Source organism: Rhinolophus sinicus, chromosome 9 (assembly GCF_057876585.1).
Source record: "Rhinolophus sinicus isolate RSI-liver-muscle chromosome 9, RSI-T2T, whole genome shotgun sequence".
Lineage (NCBI taxonomy): Eukaryota > Metazoa > Chordata > Mammalia > Chiroptera > Rhinolophidae > Rhinolophus > Rhinolophus sinicus.
The window spans coordinates 34,971,749-34,988,826 of NC_142509.1; the positions used below are offsets into that span (position 1 = coordinate 34,971,749).

A 17,078-nucleotide genomic window follows, 5' to 3' on the forward strand; every position below is an offset into this window, starting at 1 on the left:
AAAAAAGTTCTTATGTATTAGTCATTGTTGCAAAGTGCCTTATATGTGTTATTTACTCATTATAACCGCCCTATTAAGAAGGGACTAGTTTACAGAGAAGGAAACTAAAGTTTATAAAGTCACTTACCCAAGGTTATGTAGGGTCTGCCTGATTCTGCAGCCCATGTTCTGAATCATTCTATCCAGATTGTCTCCCTATAATTAGTGCAACTGGTGTCATTTGCCTTTCACCTGCTGAAGTGTTTCCCAACCATAGCATGTTGTAAAGCTTATCCTAAATCTATGCTACATATGCCCTTATTGGTCCTGTATTGACAGATGGCACAGTTTAGTCACATACACCAAATGGTTCTTTTACTGAACTAATAAATTAGTGATATAGTTCAAAAGAATGAACAAGTATGGTGATGAAGGGATTAGTGTAGAGAAAACGGGCTTTGGACTCACATAGACTGTAGTTTGAGTCCCTGTGCCACCCCTTATACCATCTTAAACAAGTTATTTGAGTTCTCTAAGCCTCAATTTCCTCATCTATAGAATATCTGAAAATATCTAACATTGTGAATATTAAATGTGTAAATGAGACATTGCAAAAGCTCAGTAATCATTTAATTCTGTAGAGGTCCGCTTCTAGTTCTAGAAGACTCTTGACACATGTATACTTGATTTGAGTTTTTACAAATGCTCTGTTTATTAATTCAACAAATATTTATTGAGCACCTACATTGTTCTAAACCAGACACTTACAATTCTGGTAGAGATTATGGTAAGGATCTTAAAAGGGACATAGCTTTTTTTTTTATTATTATTCCATAAAACCCCTCTAATTTAGTTCACAAAGTAATTTCATTTGCATTACATAGTGTTAAACCAAAATTCACATGGTCTTTCCTGAAGTGTTCTCCTCAGACTTCATCTACTCTCACACCACGCTCTGTGGTGATCGCCCCTTCTCCAGGGCTGTGCAAACATTGGATCTAGGCAGATGCTTACACACTTCAACTTGAGCCCTGATAGCTCCTCCTGAGCTCTTGTTGGTATTAACGTCTGTGTGTCTATAATGAATTCATCATTCCCTCTTCTTCACCCCCTGCCACCATCAAAGTTAGCTCTTCATCATCCCTAACCTGCATTGTCAGTGGCTTCAAACCTCAAAAAAATTTTTTTGCTACCGTGTTTCCCTGAAAATAAGACCAGGTCTTATATTAAGGTTTGCTCCAAAAGATGCATTAGGGCATCTTTCAGGGATGTCATTCTGAAAAATCATGCTAGGGCTTATTTTCCGGTTAGGTCTTATTTTCAGGGAAACACGGTATCTTTTGTTCCCTTGTCCACAATTAATGTTCTTCCATATACAGAGGGTGCCAAAAAAATGTATACACATTTTAAGAAAGAAAAACTATATTAAAATTGCAATACTCTGGAAATGAAGATTGGTATAGCCACTATAGAAAGCAGTGTGGAGGTTCCTCAAAAAATTAAGACTAGAATATGACCCAGCTATCCCTCTCCTGGGTATCTACCCAAAAAATCTGAAAACATTTATCTGTAAAGATACATGTGCTCCAATGTTCACTGCAGCTTTATTTACGGTGGCCAAGACATGAAAACAACCAGTGTCCTTCGATAGATGATTGGACAAAGAAGATGTGGTATATATACACAGTGGAATACTATTCTGCCATAAGAAAAGATGAAATAGTGTCATTTGCAAAAAAATGGATGGATCTTGAGACTATTACGCTAAGCGAAAAAAGTCAGACAGAAGAAGCCGAGAATCATATGATTTCACTGATATGTGGTATATAAAACTGAAAACAACAAAGAAACAAGACAAACAAATGAAGAAACCAAAACTCATAGACACAGACAATAGTTTAGTGGCTACCGGAGGGTAAGGGGATAGGGGGCTGGTAGATGAGGGTAATGGGGGTCAAATATATGGTGATGGAAGAAGAACTGACTCTGAGTGGTGAACATACAATGTGATATATAGGTGATGTAATACAGAATTGTACACCTGAAACCTACGTAATTTTACTAACAATTGTCACCCCAATAACCTTTAATTAAAGAAAAACTGCAATAATATATACCAATAACAAAAGATGAACACAAGTCACGTTTGACTTCTGCAATTACAAAAGATGCTCAAAGTGGTTCCCATCTGCATCCAGACACTTCTGATTACAGCAAACTACTGCTTGAGCAATGCTGACCGAAGTGTTCACTTGTATACATTTTTTTGGTGCCCCTGGTACTGTTCAGATCTATTCCTTCTCGTCCATTTCTTCCACCCTCATTACTTCTAACCTAGGCTATCAAAAGACATTTGATGCTGCTTTCATTTGTTGAAAGCATAATTATAAAGCCACAGAGTGAACCTGTGAAAATCCTAACAAGAATATGACAAACAAATAAGGAAAAGAAAACAGTGAACTATAAACTAGAAAGGCTCAATACATCTCAGTCTTCAAGAAAGGAGATGCCAAGGAGCGTAGTAACTATCGTATTATTACTCTAACTTCCCACACAAGTAAAGTAATGCTCAAGGTGACGCAACAAAGGCTTCTACCTTAGATGGAAGAAGAAATGCTGGATGTTTGAACAGGATTAAGGGAAAAAAAGAGGCTCTTCAGACCTAATAGCAGTTATTTGCTGGATACTGGCGTGGTCCTAAGAATTTCAGAAGAAGGTTGGTCTACATTTTATGGCCCACAGGAAAGCCTTTGACGGCATCGATCATGAAAAGCCATGGGCTGCTCTGAAAGAAATGGACACGCGTCAGCAGCCGACTGTCCTGATGTGTAGCCTGTGTGGTGGCCCGGAAGCCGCTGTCAGGACAGAAGATGGAGACAGAATGGCTTCCCACAGGCAAAAGCGTCAGACAGGGTGCATTTTATCTCCTATTTGTTTAATCTGTACACAGAAAACATCATAGGAAAAACTGGGCTAGACTCAGAGAAAGGAGGAGTGAAAATTGGTGGAAGAAATATCAATAACTTAGGATATGCAAAGGACGCCATCTTCCTGGCAGAAAGTAGCAATGGCCTGAAATGACTTCTGATGAGAGTGAAAGAGTAAGTACCAAAGCAGGACTGCATTTGAACATCAAGAAGACAAAAATCATGACTACAGAAGAAACACACAACTTTAACATAGACGATGAAGACATGGAAATTGTTAAAGCTTTTGCTGACCTTGGTTCAATCATCAATTCAAATGGAGATGGCAGCCAAGAAATCAAGAGAAGGCTGAGACTCAGACGGGCTGCACTGGAAGGATGAGGAAAGATCGCCAACAGCAAAGAGGTGTCTTTGAAGACCAAGGCTAAGGTCATCCACGCCCTCGTCTTCCTAATTGTTGTGTGTGGATGAGAAAGAAGACTGACAGGAAAACCATTCATTCATTTGCAAGGTGCTGCTGAAGGAGAGCTCTACAGATACCCTGGGCTGCTGGAAAGACGGACGCGTGGGGTCTGAACCTGAAACATCGCTGGAGGCAAACATGACAAGCCTGAAGCCGTCCTGCTTCTGGTACATCATGAGAAGGCAGGGCTCTTTGGAACAGACAATAATGCTGGGACCAATAGAAAGCAGCAGGGAAGGAGGAGGCCCAAATGCGAGGTGGATGGACTCCATAAAAGAAACCGTAGGCACGCGCCTACAGGAGCCTCAACATCCTGCTGAGGACAGGGCGTTGTGGACATCATTCATTCACAGGGTTGCACGGGTCAAGCTGACTGCATGTAACACACATGATTATAAAGACTCTGGCAAACAAGGGCAATATGACAGAGTAACTGCACAGGACCTTAAAGTAACTGAACGCAATATATGCTACTACGTCACATTCTAACCATGTACAAAAGTATACATGAGAGGACAAGGATAAAATGCAAAGATGAACACGGTTCAGTTGTTAGTAATAGGAGGCTGGGTGGTTTACTACAGAGACCAATTAAAGTACCTGACACACGCATAGCCTCTCTAGAGGGAAAATTCTCGAGGCAGCCATGTCACCCTCCTTTCTTCCCACCCTTATCCACAAGTACAGGCTAAACTAAGGATGGACCCCTGACCTGACCTGAGGATAGCCTAACAGTCTTTCAGGTAGTCTGACATGGAAAACTGCCCCCAAAAGAGAGGAGCTGCACTAGGAATTTGAATTAGAAAATGTAGAGAAAATAGGGCAGGTAGTAGTGAAAACTTCACACAGAGGATGTGGTGAGAAAGGCCATAGTGTGAGATATTAATGACGAGGAGCCAGGAGCAAGCTGAGGTTACCAGTCTGCCAATTACAAAGAGCAGGGAGAAAGTACGAGATAGAGACAAGAAACAGAAGTGAAAAACCTGGCTGGTGGCAAGAACAAAGGGAGACGCCAATGCAAAGAGATTCACCGAGTCATGTTATTGGTGTAGTATTAGCGTGTAGGACTTGGCTCTGCCCTTTACCAGCTGTGGGACCTTGGGCAAGTAGTCCTTTACCGCCCCACGCCTTTATTTGCTCATTTGTGTAAAGAGGAGCTCCCATCTTACTGGGTGGTTGGGAGGCCTGAATGAGGAATGTAACAGCGCTTGGCACACAGAAAGCACTCAATAAATGTTATTACTCTCTTCTGCATCATCATTATCCAAAAGCTCCTGCTGCTAAGGTTCCTGAAGTTTCCCTGAACCAAAATGCTATGTGGTTACAGTACTTCTACCTGTTCCAGATAGACTATGCTTCTGATTCTTGGATTTAATGAAAGAGCTAATTGCAAACAGATTAATTAGCTTACTATTAGGGAGAAATGTTATCATCACTAGAAATACACATATCTGGTCCCTTGGGTCTCCAAGTTGCTCACTCAAGAAAAGCATTAAGAAAATCAATGAATTAGAAAGTAACTATGAAAATAATTGTTGATGTCCTCAATCTGAACACTTTGCTCAAAATTCTCCTTTCTGAAACCTTTCCTTTCTGACAATCACTTCATTGGCTTCCTCTTTCCTTATCAGTTAAGTATAAGATTCTGATTGTATTTTGTTCTATATTATTCTCCAGTTGGGTTATCTTTTGTTTTTCTTGAATTTCTTCATGTGTTTGTCCCATCTCACCTATCAGAGTATGAACTCCAGAGAACAGGGACTTGTCTCTTCCATTTCTTTTGTGATGGCATTGGTGCGTAATGGAACAAGCAGGAGGTTTGAAATAAGATGATACAGATGCTAGAGCCAGCCCCTAACTCTCACTTCCTACATCTCTGTTTGTATACGTCACTAAAACCTGTCTCAGACTCCAGGGTATTTTCTATAAAAAGGAAATGATGCCTATCTGATTTCAAAGCCCATGTGATTTTTCACTCTGCTTCTCTGACTGACGGATGCCACTCACGGAGAGTTCTGCAGTTCCATCCTCAGGCACATGCAGTACGGCTCACATGCAAACCTAAACTACCACACGGAGAGTGATAACTACTGCTAACGTCAGTTAGCCACCTGATCTGGGTTTGTGAAGGGCATTACCTTCTAACAGTTTATCTTTAAAACAGTGGTTTGAACCAGCTTCCAAGTCATGGTATTTCATCACTTATCATAAGCTATCATAGTTTGCCCCCTGGCAAAGCAAGTTCATTAATCTGAAGTTAACTTGTCACCACTCATCGGCAGACTTTGAGCTTTTACCTGGCCACAGAAGAATGTGACTTCATATTTATAGTTCTGACATGCATATGATTTAAAGCAAAAAGCTCATCTGGCTGCACTTGTGATTTCAGCTTAAAACTCCTTCTTCTCCTTCCCCCAATAATATATGACAGAACAAGCAGCATAAATTAAACAGAAACCTTTGTAGGTCATATTATTCATTCTCTTTTGCAAAATAATATCAATATGATAGTAGTAGTAATAATAATAATAATGTTTTCTATAAATTACCTAAGTAAAATATTCAGGATTCTAACTATTACTTCTCAACAAGATAGAATACTAAAAATATCACAATGTCAAATTCACTTACTTGACATTTCTGACGCAGCTGTCGTAGTTCTTTTATAACTGGGGCTAACGCTGACTTCTTTTCAGATACCAGTGAATTCAGTTTTTTTACCTGTCATTTAAACAAAACATATCAAATCTAAAAAAAGAATTCAAAAGAACAAAAATACTCCATGCAAACAGGTATTTACTGAAGTGTTATATATACGTAAGAGTAAAAAAACTATAAATTACTTCAGTGCCAAACAATGGGGAAGTGATTTAGTAAATCTTGATTCCTTAGTAAGATGGAATGCCATTTAACTATTCAAAATGTCAGTTATTAAGACTGCAAACCAATATGGGGAAATATTTATAATCTAACATTGAATAACCAAAACAAATTACAAAATTGCCTATATACAACTACAATCATGTTGTATTATGTAAAAAACACGTAATTACGTAGTTTATATAAAATATACACAAACATGGATGAAGTGATATTAAAAACGGTTAATAACCTGAATGGCATGAGGAATGACCAATCACAATGGACACCAGCCATAGAGGTGAACAGGGTCTCGGAGGCCTCTGCTGTGCTAAATGTTCATCTTTTTAGGAGTTAAGACTGTGGTGATATCCAGGGGGTTCTGGGCGAGTGGCCAATATGGACAAGACAGGCAGAGGTGGGTATTCTGAGAATTTGGGGCAGAGCTATTTACCAGTAAGTAAGGAAAGATTTCAACATTTTAATGTCTGATGAGGCTGTACCAGTGAATTCTAGTTAAATAGCAGCCTTGAATATAAAAAGAGACTAAGGACATACATAAAAATAAAATGATTTTATTAGTTAGGGTAGTATGATTTGGAAAAACTTATTTTTTATCTTGAATATTTCTTTATGTTGTATAACTTTTACACACCTCAAAAAACACAAAATATATAAACTGTTATAAGCTGAACAATCTTACTAAAATGGAAAAGTTCAAAACAGATTGATAGAATATAAAGAGATGAAAGAATATAAACAATGTGCAGAAGTGAAAATTTGAATGTTTCACTGAAAACAGGACAAACACAAAAATATCTGCATTCTAGCTACACAATAAAAATTTTAAAAAACCTAAAAAAAATGTGTAATCACCATTTCAGACATGTCATCCAGTGTTCGTCCTTTCATTTCATCAACTTCACTCTTCAGTGCGGATACTCTTTCTAGCTCTTCTTGAGTGTAACTATATCCAGATATACCCTTTTTCTCCTCAGTAGTTTGCTAAAAGTAAAGAATAAAAATAGGTGTCAAAAATGGGATCCACTCAGCTTCCTCAAAAAATTACGAATAGAATTGCCATATGACCCAGCAATCCCTCTCCTGGGTATCTACCCAAAAAATCTGAAAACATTTAGAGATAAAGACACGTGTGCTCCAATGTTCATTGCAGCTTTGTTTACGGTGGCCAAGACATGGAAACAACCAAAATGTCCTTCGATAGATGAATGGATAAAGAAGTTGTGGTATATATACACAATGGAATACTATTCGGCGGTAAGAAAAGATGATATAGGAACATTTGTGACAACATGGATGGATCTTGAGAGAGTAATGCTGAGCGAAATAAGTCAGACAGAAAAAGCAGAGAACCATGTGATTTCACTGATATGTGGTATATAAACCAAAAACAACAAAAGAACAAGACAAACAAATGAGAAACAGAAACTCATAGACACAGACAATAGTTTAGTGGTTGCCAGAGGGTAAGAGGGGTGGGGGTGGGGGGTGGGAGATGAGGGTAAGGGGGATTGAATATATGGTGATGGAAGGAGAACTGACTCTGGGTGATGAACACACAATGGGATTTATAGATGATGTAATACAGAATTGTACACCTGAAATCTATGTAATTTTACTAACAATTGTCACCCCAATAAATTTAATAAAATAAAATTAAAAAAAAAAAAGTCAAACCAAGAAAACTCAGATGAACTGGCACCCACAATGAAAACAGCTTTGCTGTTTGAGAGATTACTTTGATTTTAACTATTCTATGACAACCTAGGCACAAACAAATATGGAACAAGCCTGCAGACAAACTTCCATATAGAACCTTCCCTGGATATTTCTTTCCAAAGCTCCATGGAAGTGATTGCTTAGAAATTTCTGTCCAGCAGGCCATGATAAATACATATTTTACAGTCAATCTCTTGGTATGATAATTTTGCTCATATTAACTAGCTAGTCAAAAGAAAAAACTACTTAGAATTCAACTTTTAATTCCACCAAAGTCAGCATGCATAAAAAAGTTAGTGCTTACTGCTACATTAAAAATAAATGAATCAGTTCATATGAGATCTCTAATTAATCAGAAAAAATTAATAATTTCATGGTTTTTTCCAGCAGAAACAATGACTTCATTATAAGGCTATAACCCATAAACCTCCTGGCATTTGGACTTTTGGTACCCAAAGATAATACTGTATTACCAGTTGATGTTGAATGCTTTCATGACGTTGCTTAAGCAGTTCTTCTGTCCTCTGCAAGATACCAAACTCAGCTTTAAATTCAGCTATTATCTGATGCTTCTTTTTGAAAACTGTACTCTTGCTTCGAAGTTTACTGACATATCGTTTGAACTGTAAAAGAATACAAAATGTAGTCTAATGAGTAGAAATGTAGTTGCTAAATATCTTGTATTATCTCAGTATATTAGAACATTTTTCTTTTCTATTGTCTAATATATGTGAGGTCTGACTTTGGGTGAACACAACAATGCAATATACAGATGATGTATTATAGAATTTTACCCTTGAAACTTATGTAACTTTATAAACCAATATCACCCCAATAAATTTAATAAATTTTTTTTAATTAGAAAAAAAAATAAGAAAATAAAACTTGGAAAGACTAATTGCTCAATTAAAATACTTTGTGTATGTTTTCATTTTTTGGACCTCTTTAAATATTGTAAATCCTTTTGTAAAAGCTATTCATTTGGGGCTTTACAAATAAAGATTAGGAAAACAAACTCAACCCTCCAAAAGTAAAAAGGTTTAAAAAAGAAAAAGAAAAAGAGGAATAACAATCTGGTTGTGGTCTTAATCACGGTATCTCTTATGTACTGTATTATTTTGGTAGCGTTGGATCTACTGGGATTAACAGCGCCAACCAGAAGTCAATATTTGTAGCCACTATTTATCATTTAAAAATGTACTGTGAGTATCTATTTACTCTAAGAAGCATCTGAGATTGGGGTGAAACTCATCCCAAATGTTAAAAAGCTAAGAATATTCCAAGTTAGTGGGAACTCATAGTTGCTTAATTCAGCTATTTACCTACTAATGATATTAAAGTTATAATTGTTCTATTGAAATGGAAAGACCCCATTATTAAGTAAAACCAACCAGAGTTTGGAAAAGCAAATAAAATAAATAAAGGAATTCACTTGATAAGTACTACTTATCAACTATTAGGTACTAGGCCCTGTGCCAGACACTGAGAGTACAACCCAGACAAGATACTCACAGGTCCTGCCCTCATCAAGCTTAAGGAATTAAGTGGGTAACCGGTATTTACAACCATCGTGAACATTATGAAGAAGTAAAGGAGCTCTGAGAATAAATAATAGGAGTTTAACATGGGTTGGGATGAAGGTAGGAAAGGTGGGGTTGGGATTTAGGGGATGTGGGTTATGGCAATCTTCTCAAAATAATTATATTTCAACCAAGACTAAAGATGTAGGAGCATGTTAGAGGAAGGAGAAAGAGGCAGGGAAGAGCATTCCAGGTAAAGAAAACAGCAGGGGTAAAGGTCGTGAGGCTCTGGCTCAATATGAAAAGCAAATGCCAGAAGCAAATGTGAGAAATTTCTGGTATTTCTGAAACAGAACATAATACTTAAAAAAATCACTTCCTCTTATGTAATATTAGTACTAATGATTTTCAGATATTGTTTACTATATAAGTTTTACTGCTTTAACCATCATTTTATTAACTACATTATAAAGAAAATGTCCATAGTAAGAATCCGGCCTATTAGGTTTAAACGCATCACTTGAAAACAAAAGCTTCCGTATTACCCCATATTACCTAATATGCGATAATTCTTTGTGAATCTTAGCCTTTTTAATGCCCAGTCCTTCTAAAGGCTAATTTTTTTTGGGGGGGGGGTATTATAAATAGTTTTATAAATAATAAAAGTAATGGATATATTTCTGAAATTTTAGAAAAAAGGAAAAATTCCCTCAAAGCCACTATCCCAATGGAAGCTCTATTGCCATATTGGGTTGTTCTTTTTTTGGTTTTTTTTTCAGCTACAGCCTTGATCACATTTATTCTTCACCTTGGTTGCCCCGGTCTCAACTCAGATTGGGGTTTGATGCTGGGGGAGATTTCCTCTTCTTGACCTTGACTGGAGAGGACTTTGCCCCAGACTTCTTGGCCTGGACTGTGTTCTGTCTCATCCTGGGCGATGAAGAGTCCATCGGATCCTCACTGGAAGGTGCTTCCTGCCTGGGGTCACTGTAACTGTCCTCACTCTCCAGGTCTTCCCAGCTGTGAGGCCTGGACTGACATCCTGGCCAACTACCTCCCTTGGCCTTATCGATCTGCTCAAGTCTGGAAGTGAAGATTCCGATTTAACTGGGTTTTTCTTCTTAGTCAGCTTGCCCTTCTTGACTTTTTTCTTCAGCTTTGCCTTCTCCTCCAAGTCCTCCTCCTCGTCTTTCTCTTTTTCCTTTTCCTTCTTGAAAACTTTGCTGCCCTGGGACTTCCCGTGTGGGGCTCTCAGAGCGCCAGATGGTGATGGGAGCTGCCTAGTCTGGGCACCCGTGACTGTGCCGTTGCCTATGCCTGTGTCGGGGGGTGTGGTGGCCCACCTGGGTTGGGATGGGAGGCTTGCTCTCTTCGTCCTCCTCCTCCTCCTCCTCCTCACCTTTCTCTTCACTTAGGTCATCTGCCCCACACTTATGGTGGGTGGGGGTGGGTCACTGCCTGTAGCTTTGGCACCAACCATACCAGAAGCGCTCCACCTACTCTACCCCTGGGATGAGCTCAAAGGAAGGGGTCTGGATGATGTTGAAACAGGTTGAGCCCACCTCTCGGGAGGAGGTTGGGCCTACATCTCAGGAGCCACTGCTTTCTGTCTTCTCTACACACTCCTTCCCCCTAGAATCCCAGTTGCAGTGCAGGCACATGCAGGTTGTGGTGGCCACAGCCAGTGGCGAAGGGGTGGGCGAGGTGCCTGGTGCACTGCTTGTGTTTCCAGCAGCACCTGTCAGCGTCCTTGGATTCACCTTCAGAGGAGAAGGTAGATGCCACAGTGCTAGACGCCACACGCAGTTGTCCTCTTTCCCTGCTGGGGAGCCTGTTTATATCCCTGCGGCTCTCCTCCCAGACGTTGGCACTGTCCTCAGTCTTTTTCTTTGTCTACCTTTCAACTGTCCTTGTCGTCCCGACCCACATCACTCTCAGCCCAGTTCGTCCTCTCTACAAGACTCTTCCTGCAGAAGTCTGACCCTGAACCTCAGCTTGGCCAAGCCGACTGTAAATGCTAATCTCAGCCCTTCACCCCCTTCCGTCTCGTCCTCGTGCTTGCCCAACCCTTTCACCACCTCCCCCGCCAGATATTTTTTTTTTTTTTAATTTTAAGGCTAAATCTCCAGTCAGTAATTCTAAATTTGTAAGGTAGTAAAATAGAAAATACAACATTTCTAAAATATAGGTACTTTATTTTCTTAAAGATTTGACTCATTCCTGAGTATACACAGAATATCCTTAAAAATAGTTAAGATTAAAAATTCTTCACATAAAAATAACCTTCTAATTCCTAGTTTAGACATCATTTTAAACTTGACTTATACTTTGAAAGAAATAAAGAACACATTGTGTTTTAAACCAAGTTCAAAATATTTTTCTATCCATAATGAAGTTAGTTTTAATATTAAGGAATCCAGCCCCCACACCGTAAATTATCAATGGCTGGATTACAGTAACGGTTTTAAAAATTTTAGTCATACCAATGTACCTAGAGCCTAATAACTTGCAATTTTTCCTTTTAAAGAATAAATGTGTAAGCCTGACATAACCACAGACTTAGAATCCCTAGAGTAACTATATGTTCTATTAAAAGTGTCCTGGGCAAAATGCCCAGAATGAAATCAACCCTGTTCATCTGCTATCCTCTGTATTATCTAGGCTAATTTTCTCCTTCTCCATCTTGCATGCTGCAGAACTATTTTTAAAAGCTAAAAGCTATAAACGTTTTTGGTGAAAGAACAAAACCCACCAATTACTCAATGTGCTCTATGCTGATTGGTTATTACTTGACATTCATTGGACGAACTACCTAAAGGAAGGGTAGTTGGGGTCAGATTAATGAAGTTCCATACAATCAAGCAACAGGTGGCCATCAAAGCACTCGAAGGGCTCTACTATTATACCCCAAGTGATATGGAGGAAAGAAAACACATTACCAATGTGTTTCTTTCATTGGAAGTTTCTTCAGTTAAAAAAACAGACAACAGGCCCAAAAGGAGTCCCTTGTGCTCAGCCCCACTCACCAAACTAAGACTTAATACCTAACTTAATTATAGTTTCAGCCTCTCCCAGGAATGGAATCCTAAACCAGTCAATCAGGAATTACCTGGTCAGCACTAATAAGGTAATCTGCTAGATCCCCGACATCCCCTGAAGGAAGGTGACCTTGCCACAAACAATCCACTTTTTGCTAGTATAACTTCCTCGTCTGTTCCCTTCCGCCTGTAAAAGTCTTCCACTTTGTAAAGCTCCTCGAGCTCCTCTCTATCTGCTAAATGGGATGCTGCCTGATTCATGAATTGCTGAATAAAGCCAGTAACATTTAAAAAATATACTCAGTTGAACTTTGTTGGTTAACACTTCTAACTATAATTTGGATTTAGATTATTTCTGAATTTTCAATTATAAAAATAAAACCATGAGAAACATATTGAAGATAAATCTTCAGACATGTTTGCTTAATCATTTCTATCGGGCATATTTCCAGAAATGGTTAAAAGGAAATAGGGTTTTGATACATCCTGAGAAAATGCCCTTCAAAGATGATTTATAGTACTTTCTATAATTGTCAATTTTATAAATAGTATCTTACTTTTTATTTGCATTTCTTTATGAAGGAACTTCACTTTTTCATCATGTTCATTGTGCATATGTGGGGATTTTTTTTTGTAATGATATGCCTGTCTTTGGCTCACTTTTTTATTTAAGCCTTTGACGTTTTCCTGTGGGTCTGTAACAGCAACTCTCTAACTTTTTGGTCTCAGGAGTCTTTTATATACTTTTAAAATTATTGAAGATCTCAAAGGGACTTTATTTATGAGATTTGCCGGCATGGCAAATTTAAGGGAAAATAATTAAATTTTCAATTAACAGACCCCTTACAGCATAACATATACAAATCAATTTCAATTGGATTATAAACTTAAATATGAAAGACAAAACTAAAAATCTTTTAGAATATAGGAAAATATCACTACAATTTTGAGATAGGAAAAGATTTCTTAAACAAGACACATAAAAAAGTATACACCGAAAACAGATTGATAAACTTAACTTTCCTAAAATTAAGGACTTTGGTGCATCAAAATATATATTAAGAGATTAAGACTATAAGTCATAAGTTGGGAGAACATAGTTACAATACAGTAAGGATTTGTATCCAAAATATATAAATTAAACCTACAAATCAATGAGAGAAAAGCAGATAATCTAATAGAAAAATGGATAAAATACTTGAATAGGCACTTCATAGAAGAGAAAGCCCAAAATGGCCAATAAACATATTAAAACTGTTCAACCTCATTAGTATTCAAATTAGTAACAGAAATTAATACCACAATAAGATACCATTTTAATACCTTCACAATCAGCAAAAAGAAAAAGTTCTTCAACGCTAATTTTGGTAAAGATGCGGAGGAAGTGGCACGCCTATACACCAGTGGGAGTGGTGGATATAGAATTTAGAACAATAGATTGGAAAACAATATGGCATAGATACTAAAGTTGACATTGTGCTCAGCCTATGCCCACCAACTCCACTCCTAGGAATAGCAAGTCTTTTCAAACTTATCTATAGTGTTGGGCCAGTTTTTTAAAATTTCTAATTATTTGTGAACTGGATACTTCATAAGATAATAAAAATGTTTAGATAATATCAAATAACTTTCTAAATGCCTCCTCTCAACTTAAATGGTTGTGGATTAGTAACCAACAGTTTGTGGACTAGAACTGGTCTTCAGACCACACATTGAGTAGCACTACTCCAGAGCAGAGCTTCCTAAATGGGGTCTATCCAGTATACTCATGTGTGTTATATGTGTGCCAAGATATTAATTCACTCAGACTTCGCAGCAGCATATGGGCAAGATATTATAAAGCACTCTCAAACTGGTCATGCTCAGCTATAAGCAGCCTTGTCCTTTTACCTCAGTATGCTAAGCAATGATCATTTTCTGTATGTGTCACATGCAAAAATAGTTAGGAAACACTGCCCTGGAAAAAGTCTTGTTCATGGTCAGTGGGAGACATACATAAGAGTGCTGACAGAAAACTGCAATAGCAAAAAACTGGAAAACAAGCCACAACAAATTATTCACACATGTATATTCACACATGTATGTTCATATGTTATAGTATAGAGAATATATAGAGAATATATAGAGAGTATGCTTCCATTAGTATTGCTTAGATAAACTAAATAATATATTGTGTACAGATACAAGGGGGTCGTCAAACAGTAAATAAAAGAGAAATTGGATGGAATAGGGGAGAGGCACACAGGGAATCTCAAAGTTTCTTTTTTAAAGCTGAGTGATAAATATATATATTTTCATGACCTTATTATTCTTTACTCTTTACATATAATACACACACAAACACATTTATAAACACAATTTCACCTACACTTACATAACACAATATAAAAAAATCAAACACTTAAAAAAGTAAATAAACATTAAAGAATCAATCTATAAGGTCCCAAATCTAACCAATGAGTCCCAGGAAAAGCAAACAGAAACAAACAAACGAAAAAGTAGAAACAATACAAGAAAATTCCCAGAAGTAAAGGACATAAGATTCTAAATTAATAGGACCAGTGGAATGTCCAGCTCAATGAAAGAAAAAAAGTTATACTTAAGCCCATAATCTTAAAAATTTAGAAAATCAGAAGTAAAGAGAGGATCCCAAAATTTCCAGAATAAGTAAAATAACAATAATAATAAGAGTGCACATCAAAGGACTGGGAATCAGAACAGCCTCAGACAGCAAAAATGAATACTAGAAGACAAGAGAACACCTTCGAAATTCTCAGGGAGAAAGATTTTCAACCAGAATTTATTACCTAGTCAAACTATCAATCATGTATGAGAATGGAGTAAAGACAGTTTCAAACAAGCACGATTCTCAAAAATTTATCTTCCAAGTATCCCTTTTAAAGAACATTCTCTGTTACAACAAGGAATTAACCAAAAAAGCAGAAGACTTGGGATGTAGAAAGTAGGGGGTCCAAAACAGGAGAGTAGGAAGAGAAATTCCCAGGATAATGACGGTGAAGCTCCAGATTACAGTTGTATAGCAAGCCTAGTAATTTACCTCCTCAGACTGGAACTGAAGGATGAGAATGGCCCCAGGAAGAATGAATCCAAGGTTTAAAAAATGTAACTAACAGATTACTGCGTATGACCATATGCTATATTAAGAGAAACAGTACAGTTCTCTGGAGCTGAGTGAGTGATAGATACATAAAAAACTAACCAAACAAAAATAAAGTAAGGTTACAGTATCAATTTAGGGGAAAAAACGAAAGTATGAGAAAGGATATATAATCATAGTATACTACGTGGCTCAGCTATATATAATATGTTTATACAGAAGGTTTATTTATAAAAAAATGTATACACATTTTAAGAAAGGAAAAAACTGTATTAATTGTAATACTCAATATATACCAATAACACAAGATGAATACAAGTCATGTTTGAGTTCTGCAATTACAAGAGGTGCTCAAAGTGGTTACCATCAGCGTCCAGACACTTCTTATTATGGTGAACTACTGTTTGAGCATAGATAGCATCTCTTAAAATGTGTATACATTTTTTTGGCACCCCTGGTACAATCACCATAATTAACATATTAAATAATGATTTAACAAAAAACTATAATTATATTGGGAGGCTATAGAAAAATGGATGGATGGGTTTAGGGTGTAGATGGGGAACAGGAGTAAAGGGCTAAATTCTCATTACCTATGGAAGTGTGTCTAAAACTGAAAAAAAAAAAAAAACAACAAGGAATTTTGGCATAAACATGTTATTTAGAAACATACAGGTAAATTCTAGAAGAAACAACTAAAAGCATTAGGAGTAGTTGCCTCAAGGAAGCACAAACTTGGAAGTATGGAAAAGGACCATTACTTTCATTATGTGCTTTATAGTACTGTTTTATTTTTTAAACTACTTATTTGTATGAATCAAAGAAACTATAATTAAACTAAAAGAACAACTCAAAAAGCCCATCACCAACAAAACCTAACAGCTGACAGATTTCATTTTGAATAGACTTTAAGTATTAAAAATTAAATGTACTCATAATTCTGTGTTGCATAACTTCTATGAACAAAAATTCACCAATAATTTCATTTAGAACTTAGTCACTAAAGGTCCTAGGAGCAATACAACAGTCACAGAGGCAGTTCAGAAACTTATTAAGATCATGGGCTTTGCAGTCTGAGAAACACAATTTCAAATCGTGGCTCCCCCACTTAAAGTGACATTGGGCAAGTTACTTTTTTTTCGTCTTTACATATCAATTTTTTCAACTGAAAAAAAAAAGGAGCTAACAATGCTTGGAGTGATGTGAAACTGTATGTAACGCAATTAGCACAATTCCTAGTGCAACAGAAGCTATCATTGTAACAATTATGCCAATAATAGTTTAATCAAATGAAACAAAATTTTGACCTAAGTGTCTGCAATTATTAACAATCATAATTGCTACTGTTTAGTCGCCAATTCTTGAATATCCTTTATTACTGTGTAAAGGGTTCTTATAGCCTTTGAGAATCAAAACATATGTTAAACATTATAC

General features: G+C 37.1%; 1 protein-coding gene and 1 pseudogene across 15 annotated transcripts in view; both read right to left on the reverse strand.

Moving 5' to 3' along the window:
- IFT81 (intraflagellar transport 81) overlaps positions 1-17,078 on the reverse strand; it is a 148,825-nt gene that overhangs the window by 17,892 nt on the left and 113,855 nt on the right. For all 15 annotated transcript variants that reach the window (XM_074321753.2, XM_019733941.3, XM_074321747.2 and 12 more), the window contains 3 exons: positions 8,442-8,591; positions 7,105-7,233; positions 6,001-6,090 (listed from right to left, as the gene is read on the reverse strand). In XM_074321753.2, coding sequence (XP_074177854.2) covers positions 6,001-6,090; positions 7,105-7,233; positions 8,442-8,591 — 369 coding nt within the window. The remainder of the gene's footprint in view (positions 1-6,000; positions 6,091-7,104; positions 7,234-8,441; positions 8,592-17,078) is intronic.
- Positions 10,114-11,417, reverse strand: LOC109448534 (protein PROCA1 pseudogene; annotated as a pseudogene).